Consider the following 22,275-nt stretch of genomic DNA (forward strand, 5'->3'; position numbering starts at 1 on the left):
TGGGAAGGATGGAGTTGAGAGACAGTGCAGAAGGCACTGCGTGGAGCTGATCCTCACCTCATAGTGCGGGTGTTCAGGGGGCACAGGCTCAAACTGGGGAAGGCTTTTGCTGAACCACGTGGTGACAGGGCGCTGCATGTTGATGGCGAATGGCTCAAAGCCTTCCTGGAGGCCGCAGATGGCAAAGAACCGCAGGGAGCTCACATCCTGGCCCAGGTTCAGGTGACCCACCTGGCCAGGTCCCAAGCTGCAGACAGGCAGGAAGCCTGGTGGGAGGGCATGGATGGGCAGGGGTGAGATGTAGGGGTAGATGGGCAAGGCAGGGCAGCCGAGGGGAGGCGGCACTGTGGAAGGGATGGGAGAGGTAGGGGCACAGGGCTGTGTAGGGTCAGGGGAGGCGGAGAGAGCCCACAAAGGGCACGTGAGGAGTCTCAGTCCTACCGTCCCCAATCTCGATCTCCCGGAAGGCTGTTTCGGAGCCCGAGTCAGACATGAGGACCTCGCCGTTGAGGGTGAAGATGATGGTGTTCTCGGTGAGGTCGATCATGCAGCCGACGACATCGCCTGACTGCCAGGGCCGCCCGAACGGCTCACTGCCCAAGTGCCAGCGCTGACCCTGTACGGAGGGCCAGGAAGGTGAGTGGGGGGGAGACATGCAGAGAAGTGGAGAGACACAGAAGCAAGCAGAGAGGTGCGTGAAGACACCACGCAAAGTGTCGGGTTCAGGGCAAGCAGGGCAGAGGAGGAGTTACTCCACCGAGTCCTCTCTGTCCATCTATGTGCCCAGTCCTTGGGACTTCCCTCCCCACTGATCTCCGTGTCACTTCCATTCTGCCTGGGTTCTCTGCTGTTGCCACAGCCGGAGGTGAGCAGACCCCCAGAGTGGGAGTGGGGATGAGCTGATGCCCAAGGAGCTTTTCCTAGGGAAATGGACCCATCACTGCCCCCTATACAGACTCAGAATAGATGGGAGGATACTGAGGTGGGTGGTTGAATAGTTGGGCATATGGTTGGACTGAAGAACGGATGGCAGGTTGAAAGTCTACATGGGTTGGTGGAAGAAAGGAAAAAAGTATAAGTGTATGCATGGATGGATGGATGGATGGATGAGTGGATAGATGCATGGATGGTTGGGTGAGTGGGTGGGTGGGTGGATGGATGGATGGGTGGGTGGACAGATGGAGGGAGCAATGGTTGGAAGACTGGTCGGGTAGAGGCAGAGATGACAGAGTGCGGTCCAGACAGAGGCAGGGGAAGAGTGTATGATCTGTGGCAGGGACCACAGCGCCTGGCAGAGTGGAATCCAAGCAGGTACCCACGCGGTGCCCGTTGAAGATGTAGGCCAGCTCATCCGCTCCCAGCTCGACGTCAGGCCGCAGCTCGGGCCTCGCCCAGCCCACTCGCATCTCGCCTGTGGTGACGGCCTCAAACTCGAAGTACCAGCGGCCACTCTGCACTGTGTAGGATTTCTCTGCCCGGAAGATGCGCACCCGGTCCCAGCGAGACTGGTTCTCCACCTGACCTACAAATGAGAGCGGGCAGAGTCAGGCTGGCCAGGAGGTGGATCCCCAGACATTGAGAGGTTGGTGGGAGAAACTGGAGAAGGTAAGGGCCTGGGGGGCCCGGGGGGCAGTTTCTAGGTGTCAGAGGAGAATAGGGGAGCCTCAGACTAGTCAGAGAGGGTAGGAGGGACCTACTAAGAGAAACTCCCATGTTGTTAGCAGTCAGAGAACCCAGAGGATAGGTCCTGAGAGACACACAGGGGGAAAGTTGGGTCAGTGGCATGGTTAGGGTTATGGTCTGGGATTAAGGGTCAAGATTAAAGTCAATGTTTAGAATCAAGGGTTGAGAGCAAGATCAGGGGTCGGAGTCAGGGTCAGGGAGGAACTAGAAATTGGGATTGAGGTCAGGGGTTGAGAAACTGAGAGTTGGGGGTCATGGTCAAAGTTAGGTGTTAAGGCTGGGATCAGGAGTCAGAGAAGGGTTAGATGTCAGGCTCAGGGTATGGACTAGCTGGTCTTGGAGCCCCTGGCTGGGTGACTTCATTTTGTAGCTATGGTGCAGAGGTCAGTGGTGAGGGGGTCAAAGCTGGCCTCCAGGGAGGGTCGGTGCTCACTGGGCTCCTGGTCAGGTGGCTCGATGTTGTAGCCATAGCCCAGCAGGGTGCGCACGGCCTGGCAGAGGCTGTCCCGGTTGCTGCGCTTGGTGGCCTCGTCCAGCAGGCGGTAGGGCACAAGGCGAGGGTTCCGGCGAGCCGGGATGTCCTGCACGGCGCTGTAGCTCCAGCCCTGGGCCACTCGGTCTCGTGCCCACACGTTGTGCCCATTCTCTGCCAGCCGGTCCACCAGTGTCGTCTGTGCGGGTGTCAGTCGCACATGGCTCAAGTCCAGCGGGGCTGGCTTGTACCCATTGCTCATCATATACCTGTAGGGCAGGCAGGGCCTCGGTTGGATGAGTCCCTACCACCTCTGGGCTCTGGGCTATGGGATTCCTGACCTCTGACCTTTGCTCTGAGGTTTGGAATTTCTAACCTTCATTCTCTGATATCACAGTTTGAGCTCTCTGACCTCTGACCCCAGGATCCTGTGACCCTGGCAAGGGTTTTGACATCACTGACCTCTGGCCTCTGTGACCTCTTCATTCCCATTTTGGGAACCTTATCTTTGACCCTGGCTCTCTCTGACCTCTCACCTCTTGAAATGTCTTCCTCTTGACTCCAGACCCTGAACTCCTACACCCCTGGCTTTGAGTGCTTGACCTCTGACCTCAGGACCTGTAACCTCTCACTATAATTCTAAGATCCTTTATGGAGAACTTTAACCTATGGACTCCCACCTTTTCCCATGGACCCCTTGCCTCTAACACAGAGCTTTACCTCTGATTTCTCAGGGCAGATCCTCACCCTGCATCCCATACTTGGGCTCTCTCGTTCTTTCATTCTCGTGCTCGCTCTCTCTCTCTCTCGCTCTCTCGCTCTCTCTGGAACTACCAACTCCTAGACAGCCACCTCTCACTCCAGAGCTCGGAACCCTCACCCTGTGACCTTCACCTGGTGCTCTGGCCCCTGTGCCTCTGGCCACAGCCTCCCCACAAAGCCCCTCGCTCTCCCCTGCCTTCCCCCAGGGCATCCCCAGCCACGCCGGACACCACACTCACGTCTTGGGCAGCTTTGTCTTCTTCAGGTTGTCCTCCGCCTTCTCGTCGGCCATGCCCACGTGGCAGCCCAGCGCCAGCAGAGTCCTGGGGACCCAGGGACACAGGCATTTGCACAGAGCACCGCCTCTGCCTCTGGGTGTCTCAGTCTCTCTCCTTCCCCGGGCGTCTGTCGCCATCTCTCTTGGTCTCGTCTGTCTCTCTTACTTCTGTCTTTGCATTTCTTTGCCCACGTATCTCTTGGACCATGTCCACCTCTTCCTGCCTGCTGCTTTTTCCGTCTTTCTCTGCATCTCTTTCCATCTCCACACCCTTCTCTGGTCAGCTTCTCCCAATGCCTGTCTGTGTGGCTGTCCCCCCTGCTAACTCTCTTGCTCTCTCCTCGCAGCCGGCCCAGCCCCCGTCCCCAGTCCCCTCACTTGAGAGTCTCGCCCGACATCTGCAGGTTGTAATTCCTCTCGGGCTCCGGAAGGCTGTGGAAGTTCACAAGACACGGGTGCAGCCTCTTGTTGTCATCCCGAACCTGGAGAACCCCTGGGGTCAACATCTCGGTCCCCCCTTCCCTCCCCAGCATTCCCAGACCGTGACCCTCGACCTCCAGCCCTTAGTGCTGCCCTGAAGTCCCCTCAAACCCCTGGGATCCTCCCTCGCCCTGCTGCACGCGCCGGCCGCCGCTCACCGGGCCATAGGTCCAGCCTTGCTCAATGCGCGTCAGCGCCCAGAGTTCATGGATGTTCTCTGCCAGCTTCTCACGGATGCGCTCCAGGTGGGGAGGCAGGACGATCTGGGGGCAGGGGACACTCCTGAGTCCCTGAGATCCCTCCACCATGACCGCTGTGTCCAGGAACTCGGATGAACCCTGCACACCCACCCCTCCCCTTGGCTCTGAGGTTGCCGCCCAGATGAATGGGGAGTTGGATCATCAGAACTAAGGAATCATCTAGGGAGGGGTCTGTCTCCCCTGCGGACTGGGAGCTTGGTGAGGGCAGGGCCTGCGGCTGCCTCAGTTTCCATAAGGTCCTCAGCCCAGAGCCAGACACAAAGCAGCAGCTCAGGAAACATCTGAAGAATGAATGAACGAGCCTTTTTCTTTCTCTGCATAATGAGAATCCTACCGATGCTTGTCATACTTGTGTCAGAAGGATTCAGTGCAACCAGTTTTGTAAACTGCTAAATGCTATACAGGTTGAACATCCCTAATCCAAAAATTCAACATCCGAAATGCTCCAAAATCCAAAGTTTTTTGAATGCTAATGTAATGGCACCAGCAGAGAATTCCAGTCACCTGACCTCATGTATGGGTCACACTCGAAACAGAGATTTAACAGGCCCAGTGCCGTGGTGCAGCAGGGTAAGCCGCTGCCTGCAACACCAGCATCCCATATGGGCATCAGTTCAAGTCCCAGCCATGCTCCACTTCTGATTCAGCTCCCTGCTAATGCTCCTGGGAAGACAGAGAAGATGGCCCCTGCACCCATGTAGGAGACTTGGATGGAGTTCTGGGCTTCCTGACTTTGGCCTGTCCTAGCAGGGGCCATTGTGGCCATTTGGAGAGTGAACCAGCTGATAGAAGATCTCTCTGTCTCTCCTTCTCTCTATGTAATTCTGCCTTTCAAATAAATAAATTTTTTAAAAAATTATTTAGGGGCCAGTGCTATGGTGCAGTGAGTTAAACCACTGCCTGTAGTGCTGGCATTCCATATGGGCACCGGTTCAAGTCCCAGCTGCTCCACTTCTGATCCAGCTCCCTGCTAATGAACCTGGGAAAGCAGCAAAAGATGGTCCAAGTCCTTGGGCCCCTACACCCATGTGGGAGACCCGGATGAATCTCCTGGCTCCTGGCTTCAGCCTGGTGCAGCCTCAGCTGATGCAGCCATCTGGGAAGTGAACCAGTAAATGGAACATCTCTCTGTCTCTCTGCCTCTCCCTCTCTATATATAACTCTGCCTTTAATAAATTAATAAACCCTTTAAAATTATTTTAAAAACCCAAAATGTTTTTTTAAATGCAGGTGCAGGACTGGTGTCATGGTGTAACAGGTTAAGCCACTGCCTGCAATGCTGGCATCCCCTACAGGGGCCGGTTCAAGTCCTGGCTGCTCCACGTCTGATCCAGTTGCCTGCTAATGCGCCAGGGAAAACATAGGAAGATCACCCAAGTCCTTGGGCCCTTGCACCCACATAGAAAACCCAGATGAAGCTCCTGGTTCTTGGCTTCAGCCTGGCCCAGACCCAGTCATTGTGGACATTTGGGGAGTGAACAAGCAGATGGACAATATATCTCTCCCTCTTTTTCTCTATAACTCTGCCTTTCAAACAAAAAAAATTTGAAAAATAAAAAGCACAGGTGCACCTAAAATATTATATGAAATAGACCTTCAGGCTGTGTGTAGGAGGTGTATATGAATGATTTCAGTGTTTAGTCTTGGGTCCCATCCTCAGGGTGTCTCATTACGTACATGAAAATATTCCAAAGTCCAAACCCAAGAAACATTTTGGATAAGGGTTACTCAACCTGTATAACTTATGTAAATGCTTGGCACACAGTAGGCACCTAATAAATGCTGGTGGTGGTAGTGTTCTGCAGAAAGAGCCAATGACTGGGCCAGGAGAGCCGTGGGGGGATGAGGAGGGGGGTGACCAGGAGGTGGCATCTAGCAGAAGCCCGGGGCTCTGGCCTGGGGGCTGGGTGGGGGAGGATGAGGCCCCCTGGGACAGCAGTGTGCTACTGATAACGAGCACTGAGTGATCCCTATTTGCTCAGGACTATGCCAAGCACTTAGCGTACACTAATTCACCCGGTCCACAATCATGCTCTGAGCTTGGACCTGCTGCTACCTGCTTTGGGGCCCATGCGAGGAAACTGAGGCACAGGAGGTGAATCTCGTGCCCATGACAGGACAGAAAACCCAACCCTTGCTACCAGGCTCCTAATCAGCGAGAGCCTGGAGGGCGGGTGGGGAGTCTGGGTCAGGGTGTGCAGAGTGGGAGAGGCCTGGCACAGAAGAGACGCCCAAGCAGCTGTAGTGGGTGAGACCTCAGGCTTCAGTCAAAGCTACAGGGAGACTCCTGAGCCTGGGACTCTGCTGGAGGGAGTCTCTGCACCCTCTGGGCCTTGGTTTCTCCATTCATAAACATGGAGGCTCCCAGCTTCCAGCTCAGCTCCCCACCTCACTGACTGCTAAGCCAGCCTGCCTCACCAGACGACCCTGCAGGGCACCAAGTACCTGGACGGTGTCCACCGGGCAGGGCACAAAGTCAGTGTGCGAGAGGCAGCGGCTGGGGCCCACCAGGTGGGGCCCCCGCGGCCCTTCCCGTCTGTACTCCTTGATGGGCTCAAGACGGAGTCGCTCTCGCGGGAGCACTGCCTCATGGCATGGGGCGTAGCCGGGTGGGGGCAGGAACTTGAATTCACCATGGCGGCCGCCAAGGAGAAACCGCACCCTGGGAGAGGAAGAAGACCCTTGTCGGGGAGGTGGCTCTGCAGGAGGGGTCTGAGGTCAGTGGGGCGCGGGAGCAAGCCTGGGGTTGACACAAGGTTCTGGGGAGGCCTGAGGTCACTGGGAAGCCGCAGGGTCCCGGAGGTCATTTGGGAGTTAGCACGTAGAGACTCAACGGATCAGTGAAAGGAAATATTACCCGAGCAGCGAAAGGAAAAGTGTGGGGTTGTCGGGGAGATGGGGAGGGAGGGAGCCCAGTTAGCAGAGGAGAGTTCGGCCACTGCAAGGTCTCGGGCAGGTCCCTGACCTCAAATCAACAGAGCACCCAGAGATCCTGGGAGGTTTCGGGGAGAAGCCACTAAGAGACTGTCATGATCCTGCACTAGCCCTAAACGCCACCATGTGCACAGAGAACCTGGGGTCCCTGCGAAAGTAGTGGGCCTGTTGGAATGGCAGCTGGGAGATGCCGGCATCATGGAGAGGTGATGGGAAGGGTGTGGGGTCCCTGGGAGAGTCTGAGATCATGGGCAGTGGAGGGGCTGGTCCCAGGAGGATGTACGGTCATTGGGTCTTTGTCCTGGAGCCATTGAGAGAGACTCTAAGGTCACTAGGAGGACATGGAAAGGTCTTTGGCTATTGGGGCATCACTGGGAGAGTCGGAGTTGTTATAAAGTCATTGTGAAATTCTGGGGTCACCTGGAGGTCACTGGAAGGACACGGGGCTGAGAAGAACTTGAGGCCTTTGGGAGAGTTTGGGGTCACACTGAGGTCACTAGGAACTCAACCCAGGCGTCCCCCTAAGAGGCTGTGGGGTGATTGAGGAAGCTGTCTTGGGTCAGTCATGGGTCTGGGCACTGACAATGGGGCAAGAGCAAGTCCTCACTTGACACCAGCCGAGAAGCTGACCACAGGGAAGAAGAGCCCGTCCAGGTTGAAGGCCTCAAAGACACCCTGCACGGGGCAGCCATTGATGCGGAACGAGATGGACGGCACGCTGAGGTCCAGGCAGCAGCTGACCACATCCTCAGGGGCCAGCAGGTGCTGCCCGGGGGAGGTTACCGGGCGTGCCACGTGTCCTGCACCAGGGTAGCCAGGAAGGGGTCACAGGTCAGAGATCTCACACAACCAATGATCCCAAGAGCTATGGGGCAGCTATCGTAGGAGCCCATGGGGACCGGCTCTGTAAACCTTAAGGGCACGTGTTCCTGGGGAGGGTCCTGACACTCTGTAACCAGGAGCAGATGGCAGGAGTCCCTTGGGGTTAAGGATCCTGAGAGCTGTGGGGTCGACATGAAAGTCCTCCCAGAGTTAGAACTGGGGAACGCTTGGATCAGCAGTCAAGTGGAATCAGAGGTCGTGGGATCTGGGAAGCCTTCTGAGATCTCTGGGGTCAGAGGCAATACTTGTGTTGGGGTCAGAGGTTATGAGGAAACAAATCAGAAACTCCAGGGTTAGGGTCTTGGGAAATGGGGATTAGGAGTCAAAAGTTGGCCTCTCCTGGGGTTCAGGATCCCAAGAACCCTAAGAGTGAGGGTCCCCAGGAAGGGTCCACGTACCTGTCCAGAGGTGCAGCCCGTCAAAGCCGTAGGAGTAGAGGTCATCGCCGACCCCGTTGCCGCCCCAGCCCTCGCCGCCGCCAGGGTAGGGGCTGTAGCCCTCGGTGAGGGCCCAGCCCACCCGCAGATGGGTGGCCTGAGCTGTCAGAAATGGAACCACCTCGTCCACCATCACCTCAAAGTACCATTTGCCATACTGCGTGGAGCCCTCGGCTCGGCCCACGAAGATGTTGGGGCGGATGCTGCAGGAGAGACGGGACAGGAGAGGGGTCGGGGTGGGGAAGAGAGGAGAGGAGGGACAGACAGAAGAGACAGAGAGGGGAGAGCAACAGGGAGAAAGGAAGACGAGAACTGCAGACAGACACAGGCAAAAGGAGAACACAGAGAAAGAGGGGGAAACAGAGGCCGAGCAGAGCCCAGCGGAGGCAAGAGGAGCGGGACGCCACGTGGAGCTGGGGCGGGAGTGGGCAGCTGTGAGCACCAGGCGCTAATCCCGGGGCAGGAGCCACTGTTCCTGGCGACCCGGGGGCAGGGAAACGGTTTGGAGGCTCTAAGTTCTGGGGTCAAGGGTCAGACCTGGTGACGTAGTTGATAAGGTTTGTCTGCAGCAGCAGCTCACGGCCAGGGAGCAGATTCTCGGTGATGAGATCTTGGTTGGAGCGCACAGCCACGCCATTGCACACACACAGGGAGCACAGCACGTCCAGAACCTAGAGGTTGAGGTCAGAGTTCAAAGAGCGTGAGGGTCCCAGGGCAGGGTGACTGAGAGGAAGTAGTGAACGCTGAAAGTCAGAGACCGCAGAGAAAGGTCAAGGGTCAAGGATGAAGGTCTGCTAAGAGACTGGGGATGGGGTGTCATACGGGTTGGGATAAAGTATCAGCAATGTAAGAGAGATTGGAGTAGTAAGGTGAGAGGGCAGAGGGCAGAGTGAAAGGGTCAGCGAGAGACCCAGAGCCAAGAACAGATGTTGAGATCAGCAGGGGCTGCAAACTTGTGTCTTCAGGAGCCCGGTGGGTGATGCAAGGGGGTGACAGGAACTGCCAGTGCCTGTAGCAAACTACAGAACACCCATCCACACAGCCCACCTAAGGTTTATAACATCTGAAAAATTTAACAACATTTCAGGGGCCAGCATTGTGCTGTAGCAGGTTAAGCTGCTACCTGCAGCACCAGCATCCCATATAGGCACTGGTTTGAGTCCCGGCTGCTCCACTTCCAATCCAGCTAATATGCCTGGGAAAGCAGCAGAGGTCGGCCCAAGTGCTTGGGTCCCTGCCACCCACGTGGAGACTTGGAAGAAGCTCCTGGCTTCAGCCCAGCCTGGCCTTGGCCACTGCAGCCATCTGGGGAGTGAAACAGCAGATGGACGATCTCTTCCTATCTCTCCCTCTCTTTCTCTCTCTCTGTAACTCTGCCTTTCAAATAAATAAATAAATCTCTAAAGAGGTCTAACAGTAAATTTGTGACCCAGAATCGACTTAAGAGCCATGAGTTTGAGTCATTTCTGCTGAAACAGAAGTGTGTGGAGTCCAGGCAGGAGTTGAGATGGATGAGGGCAGGGGAGGGAGTGAGGGAGCGAGTGGAGTTCTGGGGCGGTGAGAAGGGTTCAAGGTTCAGAGGTCAGGGGTGAGGGGCTGACCTTGTGGTTCCTCCCATGCTTGTCCAGGAGGGAGATGATGGACTTGATGTGGTTCTCCTGGATGATGTTCAGCACCTCGGGACTCTCAATCAGGACACAGTACAGCACCTCCAGGATGCCTGTCCAGTGCCAGAGTGACAGGTGTGGTGACCTGGGCCCTCCCCTCCTCCAAGGCCCCATCCCACTGCCCCTGGGTCCTCCTACCAGACGAGGCCTCCAGCCGGTCCAGTTTGCTGACCACCCAGTCCAAGTTTGTGGAGAAGAGGGCACAGTTGGCACGATTGCCCCGGATCAGAGAGGCTGAGGGAAGCAGAAGCGTCAGACTCAGCGGCGCTGGCGGCGGCCAGGTCTGCCTTCAGGGAGCCGGGCCCCGGATTCCTTACCCAGGAGTTCGTAGAGTAGGTTAACAATCTCTTTCCAGGACTCAGCTGCCTCTTCCCCTGCATACTCGGCAAAGTGGGCAGCGGTGGTGTAGACGTTCAGGCGGTCGATGCAGTTCAGGACCAGGGAGAGCATCCCCTGCATGGGGTCACAGGAAGAGCTCCGGACCACCCCTTCTTTGTCTCTTTTAGAGTCACTGCTTCATATTCCTTCAACGAGTGACTGTCCCGTGACCCGTTAGCTCCGCGCCCCCTTTCAGTCCCATCTCCTCCGGGGCTCCCTGACCTCTCGGCCTGCATCCCCACACAGCACAACCTTCTCAGGACCAACCTTCTCTCCCCTTCCTGCAACTGCCCCTCCATCCGCGGACTCCAGAGCACCCCACTCCTGGTCCCAAATGACTCAGATCACGCCTCGCACCCATCACCAAGAGACCCTTCTGCTTTCTCCTTTTGCATTCCCATCTTTTTTTCCTCCTATGGTGAATTACCACACAGAGAGAAGCATATAAAAAGCACACGCAATCAGCTCTGATTCATGACAATGTCACCATGGGTGCAGAATGATCAAATCCTGAACCATCGCCGGCAGAGGAAACACAGGGCTCCCTGCGAGCCTCTGGCCCCAACGTTTGCATCAACCAACCGTGACATAACCTTGCTTTGTGTTTTTGTTTAAAGACACCTAATGCACTGGCCTCCCGCCTGAACAAAGCTTACCTATCACACAGTCTCTCAGCGAGGCCCACCACCACAGCCTCACACTTTGAAATGCACTCCAGCACTCTAGCAGTAAACTACTGAACCGTTTTAAACAGTGAAATCGAGGCAGGCATTTGGTAGAGTGGTTAAGACGCCGCTGGGACGCTCACACCCCATGTGAGAGTGCCTGGGTTCGAGTCCCAGCTCTGCTCTCGAACCCAGCTTCTCATTAATGCACACCCTGAGAGGCAGCTGGTGATGGATGGCTCAAGTGGCTGGATCCCTGCTACCCACGTAGGAGACCTGGAATGAGTTCTGGGCTCCCTGCTCTGGCCCCGCCCAGCATTTAGGGAGTGAAGCAGTACACAGGAGATTCTCTGTCTCTCTGCCCTTCTAACAAAAAGAAACAGTGAAGCCAACCAAAAGCACAAAAATGCAAAGAAAAAAAAAAAAAACAACTCAGCATGAAACAGACTTGGAAAAGGACACTTGTTTACAGGATGAGAGCCGAGCCCAGGAGGCACAGCTCTGCCTCCTTCACGCTCAGCTGAGGCTCAAGTTTTCTGCCCCCCTGCGCATGCCTACACATGACCACAAAAGTGCTCTGCGTATCGATTTCAGGGTACAAGCAAACTGTAGAGGTAGGCAAGTCTGCAGCTCTAGAGTCCGCAAATAGCAAGGAGCAAGTGCGTGTCACTTAACAAGCTGAAGTAAAGATCGGCCTGGACGTGATCCACACCCAGAGCCCCCAGGCCACACGGGCCTCCCTGCCAGGGCTGAGCGCTGCCCCCAGCTCCGGGAAGCTCTCCCTTGTTTTTCTGTCTTTACCACCTGGGCAGGCGTAAACAGCCCAGTCGCGTGTTGCCTGTTTTTGACCATGGACAATACGGTAAGCATTCTTTCGTAGGTGGATTTTTTTTCCCCCTCTGTATTGTGTTCCGAGACCTCAGCACACTGTGGCACGTGGCTGCTTGTTTTCATCTTCTATTTCACCGCCGAGCGGCGTTCTGTTTAATGGACGTGCCATGTGACGGATTCTGATGTTAGTGGGAGGCTGGGCTGTCTCCAGTCTTAGACTGCTTGTGTCTGCGTCCTGCAGCCCAGCTCGCTCGGAAGGGCGGCAGTGAGTCCCGGCAGACAGCACAACCACGTTGGAATCAGACAGACCGGCTCAGCCACTCAGTAACCGGGACCTCAGGAGGCCCAACCCTCCCGCGGCTCCCCAAAGTGTCTATCACGGCCTCGTCTTCGTCACCTCCCTACCCTCCTCGCCTCTCGCTCTCGCCCCAGCCGCCGTGTTAATTCTAGGCTCGCCAAGCACACTCCCCCTTCTCCCCGGTCTACCAGGTGCCCCACGTCAGGTTCACACACGGCCCCCCATCTACTTCCAAGTCACCCTTCTAAATTGCAAAGCCTTTCCTTGGCACCTATCACCATCTACCCTGCCATGCGAATTACTTATTCTATGGATCTTCTATCTCCCCCTGCCACCCCAACTGCACCCAGACAGGTTCCGTCTGCTGCCTTCGCAGCGCGTATATTCATGGAGTAGATGCCTGTCAAGCTCACGTCTCTGGGCTCTATGGCCCCAAGTGTAATGTGAGAATTACAACCCGCCACGAGGTTGCTGAGACGATGCCAGGCAGCCAGAGCCCCTACCAGTAATGGCTTAGTTCCAGGTGCTAACAACCACTAAACCTGCCTCCTGCTAGTCTAGGATTTTGCATAGACTGTCCTAATCCCACTCAGGTCCGTTTTGTTATTGTTACCATTATCTTCTCTGGTCTTCCTCCCCCATCAGACTAGGTGCCCCTGGAGGGGAGGGGGCCGGGTCACATGCCTTTGCACTGACAAGCTTCCCCATCACTGGCTCAAGGCATTGGACCCTGGCACCTTTGTCCAGCCCCCTCCTCTGACCCCTGCTGGCCCCTCCCACCCATCACAGGCTGAGTAGAGCATCTCACATGGCTTCCTTCAGCGCTGTCGTAACACAAACTCCCAGTCCCTCCCGAACTCAAACACCTGCCTCTGACCAGTACCTGCCACGCCCCACTCGGGTTTTGTTCTCCCGCCCCTCAGCCCCGCCCCTCCACTACCCCAACCCCGCAGCGGGCAGCTCCTCCCAGCTCATCCTCCCTCTTCCCTCCAGGTCTCGCCTCCCACTTTCTCATAGCCCCGCCCCCGCCCGGCCATGCACTGCCCCTCCCTCTGCCCCGCCCCCTCTCCTCAAGGCCCGCCCCCTCCCTTTCGCACGGGCCCAAGTCCTTCTCCAGCGCCTCCCTCTGCCCTGCCCCCTCTTTCTCTTAGCCCGCACCCGGCCCCGCCCCGCGCCCGGCTCCGCCCCTGCCCTGCAGGCCACGCCCCTCCCTCGCCGGCCACACCTCCTCCTGGAAGAGGCTCTGGCGGTTGCGCAGGCTGCGCAGCTTGCTCTGCTTTTCCTCGTGCTGCAGCTCCTCCGAGGGCGGCTCGAAGTAGCCAATGAGGTCCTGCAGGCTCAGGATGACGGCCTCGATGGGCAGCGCAGGGCCAGCCGGCGGCCCTGAGCCCCGGGGCTTCCCGCTGAAGCTGTCCAGGCCCCTGCAGGTAGAGCGGGGCGACTCAGCGGTCAGGCAGGGCAGGCCTTCCTGACACACCCATTCTACAGAGAGAGACACTGAGACCCAGAGAGGAAGGCCTTGGCCCAAGGTCACACAGCGGTCAAGGGGAGAGCGACTGGGCACAGGGGTCAGGGAAGCAGACGTCATGGCTGGGGAAATCCAAGGTCAGGGTGTGAAAGCCAGGAGATGACCAGACACGTGAGGTCAGAGGTCACGGTTGTGGGGTCAAGAGTACAGAGTTCAGCTGTTAGAGGTCAGGTGTGTGTGTGTTCAGCAAGGGGTCAGAGTCTAGAGATTAAAGCAGTCAGGTGCGTGAACGCCGTGGGTGGGTGGGCGGGCGGGGGCTCACTTGATGAACTGGTTGTACAGGCCGGCAGTGCTGTGGATCATGCGGGCAGCCTGGGACTCCTCCTGCTGGCAGCGGGTCAGGAACAGTGCATCGTCCATGTGGCCCTCCTGGTGCAGAATGGCCTGGGAGCGGGGGCACACGGAGGTCAGGAGGGGACCGGCCACCTGCGGCTGGCCCACTCCCCAGAATCTCCACCAGTCTCCTCCATCTTTCCTTCTTTCTCTGCCACCTCTGCCTCCATCCCTGTGCCTGGTTATCTTGGTCTCCGTCTCCATCTCTCTGTCCTCTCTCCGTCTCTCTGTGATTCTCTCTCATCTATCTTTGTGTCTCTCCCCTCTCTCTCCAACAACAGGCAGCCTAGGAGCCCTGTGACCCTGAGTCGGGATAGCTTCCTGTCCTGCTCAAACTCTCTCTCTCTTTTTTACAGGCAGAGTGGACAGAGAGAGAGAGAGAGAGAGAGAGAGAGAAAGGTCTTCCTTTACCGTTGGTTCACCCTCAGCACCGCGCTGATCCGAAGCCAGGAGCCAGGTGCTTCTCCTGGTCTCCCATGGGGTGCAGGGCCCAAGCACCTGGGCCATCCTCCACTGCACTCCCTGGCCACAGCAGAGAGCTGGGCTGGAAGAGGGGCAACCGGGACAGAATCCGGTGCCCAGACCAGGACTAGAACCCCGGGGTGCCGGCGCCGCAGGCGGAGGATTAGCCTAGTGAGCCGCAGTGCCGGCCTCAAACTCTCTTGTGGCTCCATCCCACTCAGGGTAAGACCCTCCAGGGTCTATGCCCATCCCCTCTCTGCCCTTGTCTCACCACGGGCCCCTCACTCGCTCTGCTCCAGCCACACTGGGTCTTCTTTCTGATATTGCAACAAATCAAGCTCATTCCAACTCAGGGCCTTTGCACACTCTCTTCCCTCTGTCAGAAGTAGCTTCCCTGCCCCTGCATTGTATATCTGTGAGCTTCATTACAGGCAGTTTATTGACTGTCTCTGCGCACACGAGGAGGGCAGGAAACAGCTCACCTGTTACACACACACACACATCCAGGACAACCTGGGTACTTAGTAATTGTTGAACATTACTCGCAGTCTGTCACTATGCTTATCTCCTTTATTCTTCCATCTCCATGTCTGTCAGTCTCTGCTTTTCCTGTCTCTATGTTTCTGCCCCCCTCTTTCTTCTTTCCCATGTCTCTGTCTTTTCCTCATCCCATCCTCACACTTCCGAAGGCTGGAGCATGGCCCTCCCCCACCCCGCCAGCCGCCCACCTTCTTCTTCAGCACGCCCAGCCGCAGGGCCTTGGGGTCAGGGGCGGCGTAGGTGAGCCACAGGCCTGAGGCCACGTGCTGCACAAAGCACAGCGACTCCCCGTACTTGATCTCAGGCGGGCCCATGCCCTCCACGTCTCGCTTGGGGGCCGTGTCCAGCTTCTCCTGCAGGGGCAGGGGGCAGAGGTCAGCCTCCCCTGCCTGGGCCTTTTATGGGAAATCCCCACAGTGAGATGGAGGTGTGGGATGTGGGGTGTGTGGAGGGGAGGAGTCAGGGCTTCAGGTGGGGGAGGGTGCCCGGTACCACGCCGACCTTGGAGACACGGAAACAGAAGGAGGTGGCCTTTGTGTGGGCCTTGCAGGCATCGACCACCACCAGGCCCTGGTCCTCGGTGAGCGCCAGGTACCGTCCGGTGGTGACATGCCGGATCCGCAGTGGCTGGCCCCAGCGCAGGTGGCTTCCACTCCAGCTGCAGAGGTGAAGTACCAGAGGAGTCAGGGGACCCCCGAGTCCTCCCATGGACATCACAGCTTTGCTCCAGAACTCCTCACACCTCCAACTCTCTTCCAGGGCCCCCCAAACCTTCCTCGGGCCCCCCAAATCCTTCTTAGGAGCTCCAGTGTTCCTCTCTCAGACCCTCACATCTCCAGGACCCCCGGTTCATCTAGACGCCTGCACAGCTCCACTCGACCCCCTGATGTCTCCCTCAAAGACCCCCACCCTCCCGAGACCTCCTTCCCTCCACCATCCCAGGGCCCCTGGGGACCTTCCACACTCTGGGGCTCCCCGAAGTGGCACTCAAATCCTCCAATCTCCTTCTCAGACCTTCCTTCAAGACCCCTCCCAGCAGCCCCCTCCCCACCCCATCCCCCAGCCCATCCCCCAGCGCACCTGATTCTCAGGGGTTCCAGCCTCCAGAGGGAGCGGGCGTGCGTGCACACAGCTCCCCCCTCGTAGTAGACAAGCCTGGGAACATGGGGTGGGGGGGGAGAGGGAGGGTGGGGAGTCGGGCTCCGCCCCTCCACAACCTGGTCCCTGCCCACTCGGGCCACGCCCACCTCTAAACCACCGGCCCGCTTGCGCCAAGCCCAGACCTGCGCTGGTCGTCGCTGTCAGCAGCAGAAATAGTCAAGCACTCATCCATGTGTCCGTGGAAGAGGCGGAGGACGTGGCCCCCCGTCACGTAGCCTGGGGAGGCGCAAGGGAAGGAGGCCATAGGGAGGCTGGGCCCACGGAGGCCCAGGAGCCAGGGTGGGGTCCAGGGGCCCTGGCTCTCCCTTGTGGGTGGCTGGGGGCCGCCCTGAGGGGCTGCAGTTGGAGATCTGAATCCAGGGTTTGAAACAGTCGTGTTAGGTTTGGGCCAAGGTGGAGGCACGAGCTGGGGATCCGGGGTTAGGGACCTAAACTTGGGGGGTCTGGATGTGCAGGGGTGAGGATAGGAGGCTGGGAGGCTGTGCTTGAAGGTGCTGAGTTTGGGCTTCTGAGATATCAAGTGGAAGCTTGGAAGTCTGAGGCTGGTGGCCTCCAGTCTGGGGTCTGAGGTTTGAGTTTGGGGGTCTGGGTTTGTGGGGCTAATGTCGCGGTCTCCACTCATGGTCTGAGGGATAAGCCCCACAGGTGAGGTTCTAAGGCTGGGATCTGAGTTTAGGGCGCTGACCTCCGGGGCCTGAGCTTGGAGTGAGAGGATTGGGGACTGACACTCCAGAGTCTGACACTGCCTTTCGGGTTGGGGGATCTGGCTCCAGGGTTCTGATCAGTGGGACATAATTTGGGGGCCTAGTCTGAGGGTCCATCCAGAAGCAACACTGGGGGGTCTGATTGAGGGTCTCAGTGCAGGGGCCAGCGGCATGGGGCCCTTACCCTCTTCACAGCAGGAGCAGATGGGGTTCATGTTCCACAGGGTCTGCATGAAGGAGGCATCAACCTGGAGCTCCCCACTGGCCGTCGACAGGTGCTGGGGGCCAGCAGCATGAGGCAGTCAGAGATGATGGTGGGGTGACAACAGTCCCAGAAATCGGGGGGGGGGGACACCAGGAAACCACAGATGGGAGACAGGAAATGGGAGGTCACAGGTCAGGAAATGGAGATCGAGTCAGGAAATGGGGGTTCAGAAACTGGGACATTAGATGTCAGAGGCCAGGAAAGTGGGCGCTGGGATTTTAGGGGACGGAACCCCCAGCCAGGTGAACCACGAGGAGGAGGTGGGGGCTGACGTAGTACAGCCCCCAGCCCTGGGAGCAGGTGGGGCTGCTCACCAGGTAGCGCTCGGAGGAGACGCTGACAAGGATGAGGTCGTCCCCGACGCGGACCTTCTCTCCTTCCGATCTCTGCTTGGAGGCTGGGTGCATGGTCCACCAACAGGCCTCTCCTGGGGTGTGGTGGGGGGACGTCAGGGGGCTCTGGCCCACACAGCCCCAGCCACTGAGCCCCCCGCCCCCCGCCCCGGGCGCTTGGCTAGATGATGTTGCCACCACCCACTCTCTGCCCGACGGGTGCCCATTCCTGCCCGCCCCTGGGGAGTCCTGCCCGCCCCTGGGGAGTCCTGCCCGCCCCTGGGGAGTCCTGCAGACCTGACCCCTGCCCGTGGGCTCTCCGCCACACCCTTGCAGCCCAGCACCTGTTGCATCCTCCTGCAGTCCCACGTCAAAAGCCAGCTTGTCAGTCATGGAGCGCGAGGTCGTGAGGCAGCTCAGGTACTAAGGTTGGAGAGGGAGGTCAGCTTCCTCTGGCTGCCCAGCCTCTGCCCGCGTGCCCACCGTGTCCCCCAGCCCAGGCACTCACCATGCGGCTGTGTGCATGCCGGAGTAGGATGGCATGGCCATACAGGAGTGTCCTGTGTCCCCCGCCCTGGGATGACTGTGGGGTGGGGGAAGGGCACACAGTCAACACAGACCCCAGACTCCCAAACTCCTGAGACCCCCGGCCTGTTCCCAGGCGACGGTGTGCGCCCCCACACGATACCATGCTCAGGCCTGGAGGGAAGGAAACTCAGTTCAGACCCTCACCAGCTGCCTTGTCTCAGTTTCCCCCTCCATGGAAGCCAGGGCCTACAGACGGGGTGCTCGAAATTCCCAGGGGGCCACTCTGTCCTCCCTGCCTCCTTCACCTTGTTGACCAGGCCCCAAAGTCATGCAGGGAACATGACCCCATCTCCCAGGAGCCTGGGACTCTCAGAGGAGCCGCACTGCCTTGTGTTCCGCAGCCCTCGGCCCCCTCTGAGCTGCGGCTGGGGCGCCCTGGGAGAGTCCTGGCAGTTGTCAAATAGGTGAGCATCACCCACAGTGAGGTGACCTGGGCTGACACTCGGCCCTTCTGGGGGCGGGGGTACGTCCGGCTGCATGACGCCCTCATGCCTCCCACCACAGCTGCCACATGCCCATGCTCGGGGGGGGGCCATGTGATGGGGCCTCAGGATCACATGGCAGACCCGCTCCTGGACCGGAGGGGTCCTACACTGGGGGGGAATGGGAGGACCCATGCGGAGAGGAGCTGGGGTCAGGGTCGGAGGGAAGGAGTGAACAGCAGGCAGGGGGGAACGGGGGCTCAGAAGCCCCTACCCCCTTCCTTCCTGCCTGCCTGCCTGGCCTGTTCTGGGCTCCACAGCCCCTGACGGTGGGGTGGGGGAGAACCCCCAGTCCCAGTGTGCAGGGTGTGGGCCCGAGAGGCGGGCCTGGGGTCAGGAGGCATGGGAAGGACAGAGGACACCCAAGGCCAGACCTACCCACTTATCCAAATTGAGGGCCTGTGTGGGCGGGGCGAGAGAGGAAGAAGAGCAGATGGTGAGCCAGCCCCCAAACCCCCCCCCCGCCCAGCCCGGCCCCGAGCCCCACCCCCCGGGGTCCTCACCTCCACGCCAGCCTCCACGGTGTTGGCCAGCATCTCCTGCAGGGCGCGGACCGACAGGGATTGCTCCAGGGTGAAGCAGCAGATGGCCAGGTCGGGGGGCACATTCTGAGGAGACGGGGTAGGAAGGGGAAGCCTGAGGACCCCAGACGGCCCTTCCTGGGCCCGCTTCCTCCCTCAGCCTGAAAACCCGTGCCCCCACCCCAACCAAGCCCCACAAGAATCCCCTGCCCTCTGCCGCCACCCTCAGACACACTGACTCTGCGCCCACATCCCACAAACACCTCTTCATGCCTCCCCCCTCAGACACCTCCACAGAAGCTTCCACACCACCCTCCTGCCCGAGCCCCCTGTGTCCCGCCCCATTTCCTGGGCACCCTCAGCCTCCCCTGTCAGACATGCTATGCCTCCGCTGGAGATAACCCCACAAGCCCCGAGGAAGCCCACCCCCTGCCCTCAGCATAGGACGGCTCTAGTTCCTACCTCTACCCTCAAGCACCCATGAACCTCTGCTTCACAGCCACAGGGGGGTCTCACTTGATGCCCCCCCATCTCTGACACGGGCTCGGCCAGCTCGTCCCCCAGTGCATTCCGGGTCCCTTCCCTGTCAGCCCTGCCGTCCACCCAGGCTCCTCCCTCTGCCTCTCAGCCAGCCCCCTCCTAGCGCCCCCGCCCCAGCCCTTTCACCTTGGGCCCAAGGCCTGCTGCCCCCTCAGCTTCCAGCTCCACCCCAGACCCAAGTCTCAGCCCCTCGGAGCCTCTTCCTCTAGACAGCTGCAATCCAGGACCCTCAAGCCGCCACACCCCTCAGGTGGCCTACGCCCCCCCACACCTCAGGCACCAGCCCCTCCCCAAGAGCCCCCCTCAATGCCCGCCCGGCCCCTCCCTCCAGCGCACCCCTCAGCACCCTCCCCGTCAGCACCCCCTCAGACGCCCTGCCCGCGGCCCCGCCCCCACCCCCCCCACCCCCGCCGCGCAGGCGCAGACCTGGGCGTTGCTGGTGGGCTCCAGGAAGCAGAGGCGGTTGCCGAAGCCCTCGGCGGCCAGGCACAGCTTCAGCTGCTCCTTGAGGACGGTGGCGCTGCACTGCAGGACCACCTCGTCGTCCTGGGGACGCACGGAAGGCTCTGGTCACGGCCGGACTCTGCAAACCCACCGCCGCTAGCCCGCCCTTCTCCTTGGGGACAGAGAGTGACCAGGACAGCGACTGGGACAGTGGTTAGGAGGCCACCTGGGACGCCCCCGTCCCGTACTGAGTGCCCGGGTTCCAGTCCCAGCTCTGCTTCCGATCCAGCTTCCTGCTGGGAGGCAGCAGGTGATGGCTGAGGTACCTGGGTCCTTGCCACCCTCGTGGAAGACCTGGGCTGGGTATTTTTGGTCTCTGTCTCTCTCCCTCCTTCCTTCCCTCTCAAATAAAAAAAAAAAAAAAAATTCTTTTTAAATTAGTGACCAGTAATACCGGCCCGCACAAGCCTGCAGGGGTCATAGCTGAGCCGGCTGCCCAGTGCTGACATCCCTGTGAGCCAAGAGCCAGCATCTCTCCACGGGGAAACACTCCAGGAGGGATGCTGGCTGCCGCAGGCACACAGCTGGTAAGAGGAGGAGCTAGGATTTGAACTCGGGTGCAGCTGGCTCCGGAGGCCTCCCAGGTGGAGTCTGATCACTGCGGGGAGCAGAAGCAGAGCGCCAAGTGAAATTGCGAAGCTCCCCCGGCTCTAACTCTAATTGCTCCTCTTCGGTGTGTGTTGCTTTAAGAACAACCTCATGTATGCACCTGAGCCGGGTGGAGTCCCAGCGGGAGGGGACCCCTGGGGAGAGCTGGCTGAGGACGGTGACCCAGCTGACATGTCCAGTCAGTACTCTGATTGCTGACCCAGATCACCGCCCTGTGGCTTTGTAGGAGACCGCCCCGACTTTAGGAAGCGCACACTGAAGTATTTGGGGGCTAAGGACACCAAACCTACAGTTCTCTCCCCGGGCAGCTTAGGAAAAGTGTGTGGAGAGAGAGAGAGAAAAGATAACTGGATGTCACTGCACCTTAACATTTGGAGAAAGTGGCTGAAGGCAGGAAAGGAGTGCTTTGAATTTACCTTGGCTCTTTTTATGAAGGTTGGAAATTATTTCAAAATTATAAATGACATTTTGAAATCAAATAAAAGTACTTTCTGTGTGCCGGTCCCTTTCCAAAAACTTGACATGCACTGATTCATTTAGTCCTATGAGGTTACGTGACCGGGAGGGCGCCTTGGGCAAGGTCACACTGCTGGACTTGAATTCCAGTGCCGTGACTCCGTTCACCACACTCTTAGAACTGCAGATCATAGCCGGCGCCGCGGCTCACTAGGCTAATCCTCCGCCTAGCGGCGCCGGCACACTGGGTTCTAGTCCCGGTCGGGGCGCCGGATTCTGTCCCGGTTGCCCCTCTTCCAGGCCAGCTCTCTGCTGTGGCCAGGGAGTGCAGTGGAGGATGGCCCAAGTGCTTGGGCCCTGCACCCCATGGGAGACCAGGAAAAGCACCTGGCTCCTGGCTCCTGCCTTTGGATCAGCGCGGTGCGCCGGCCGCAGCGCGCCAGCCGCGGCGGCCATTGGAGGGTGAACCAACGGCAAAGGAAGACCTTTCTCTCTGTCTCTCTCTCTCTCTCTCACTGTCCACTCTGCCTGTCAAAAAAAAAAAAAAAAGAACTGCAGATCATCTCCGAATAGACGAGTCCTTCAGAGTTGGTGGGGAATCCATTACAGGCTAAGTTTATTTTGGTGGGAACATTTTGAAATCTGTGCACACTTGTACAATATGCATCTCCACAAGCTCTTTGAGACCTCCCTTATGAATGAACTTCAAAATAAACGAATCTTCATGGAATTTTCCAGAACTTTTGGACATACCCTCGTACTACCATCGTAGCCCACATTTGAAACCCATAACTAATTATGAAAGCACCGGAGACAGGGGACAGGCAGCGTGCTTCCTGTTGTTCACGGGGACCCTGCTCTGAGCCGCTGAGCACAGCAGTGGGGAAACAGGTTAGGTGACCTGCCCGAAGTCACGCAGCCTCCAGCCTTCCGAGCACAGCCCACAGACATGTCCCCATCCTCGGCGCTGGCCCGCATGAGCCCACTGCACACCACAGGCAGCCTGAGGAGGGACAGAGGCACCCCCGGATGGCAGGAGCCCCAGCACTGCTGTGTCCCCTGACCCTTGACCCTGACATCCTGGCACATACCTGACACTGAGGAGGGTGCTTCAGAGTCCACGGAAGGAGTGGGCATTTAGTGGTTAAGATGCCCACCTCCCATGTTGCAGTGCGTGGGTTCGATTCTCAGCTCGGGCTCCTGACTCCAGCTTCCCGCCAATGG

General features: G+C 58.6%; 1 protein-coding gene across 4 annotated transcripts in view; it reads right to left on the minus strand.

Moving 5' to 3' along the window:
* The window catches only part of RYR1 (ryanodine receptor 1), a 107,946-nt gene that overhangs the window by 81,091 nt on the left and 4,580 nt on the right, over positions 1-22,275 (minus strand). For all 4 annotated transcript variants that reach the window (XM_089318673.1, XM_070061820.2, XM_089318672.1 and 1 more), the window contains 26 exon segments: positions 19,909-20,028; positions 18,925-19,029; positions 17,860-17,934; positions 17,696-17,774; positions 17,334-17,446; positions 16,939-17,032; positions 16,173-16,266; positions 15,970-16,044; positions 15,391-15,547; positions 15,078-15,242; positions 13,817-13,938; positions 13,252-13,447; positions 10,172-10,307; positions 9,993-10,088; positions 9,789-9,907; positions 8,725-8,858; positions 8,149-8,390; positions 7,476-7,668; positions 6,380-6,596; positions 3,833-3,937; positions 3,573-3,676; positions 3,157-3,240; positions 2,117-2,424; positions 1,320-1,522; positions 442-616; positions 58-266 (listed from right to left, as the gene is read on the minus strand). In XM_089318673.1, coding sequence (XP_089174799.1) covers positions 58-266; positions 442-616; positions 1,320-1,522; positions 2,117-2,424; positions 3,157-3,240; positions 3,573-3,676; positions 3,833-3,937; positions 6,380-6,596; positions 7,476-7,668; positions 8,149-8,390; positions 8,725-8,858; positions 9,789-9,907; positions 9,993-10,088; positions 10,172-10,307; positions 13,252-13,447; positions 13,817-13,938; positions 15,078-15,242; positions 15,391-15,547; positions 15,970-16,044; positions 16,173-16,266; positions 16,939-17,032; positions 17,334-17,446; positions 17,696-17,774; positions 17,860-17,934; positions 18,925-19,029; positions 19,909-20,028 — 3,720 coding nt within the window.

Source organism: Oryctolagus cuniculus, chromosome 18, assembly GCF_051225735.1.
Source record: "Oryctolagus cuniculus isolate XC-2025 breed Fujian yellow rabbit chromosome 18, ASM5122573v1, whole genome shotgun sequence".
Classification (NCBI taxonomy): Eukaryota; Metazoa; Chordata; class Mammalia; order Lagomorpha; family Leporidae; genus Oryctolagus; species Oryctolagus cuniculus.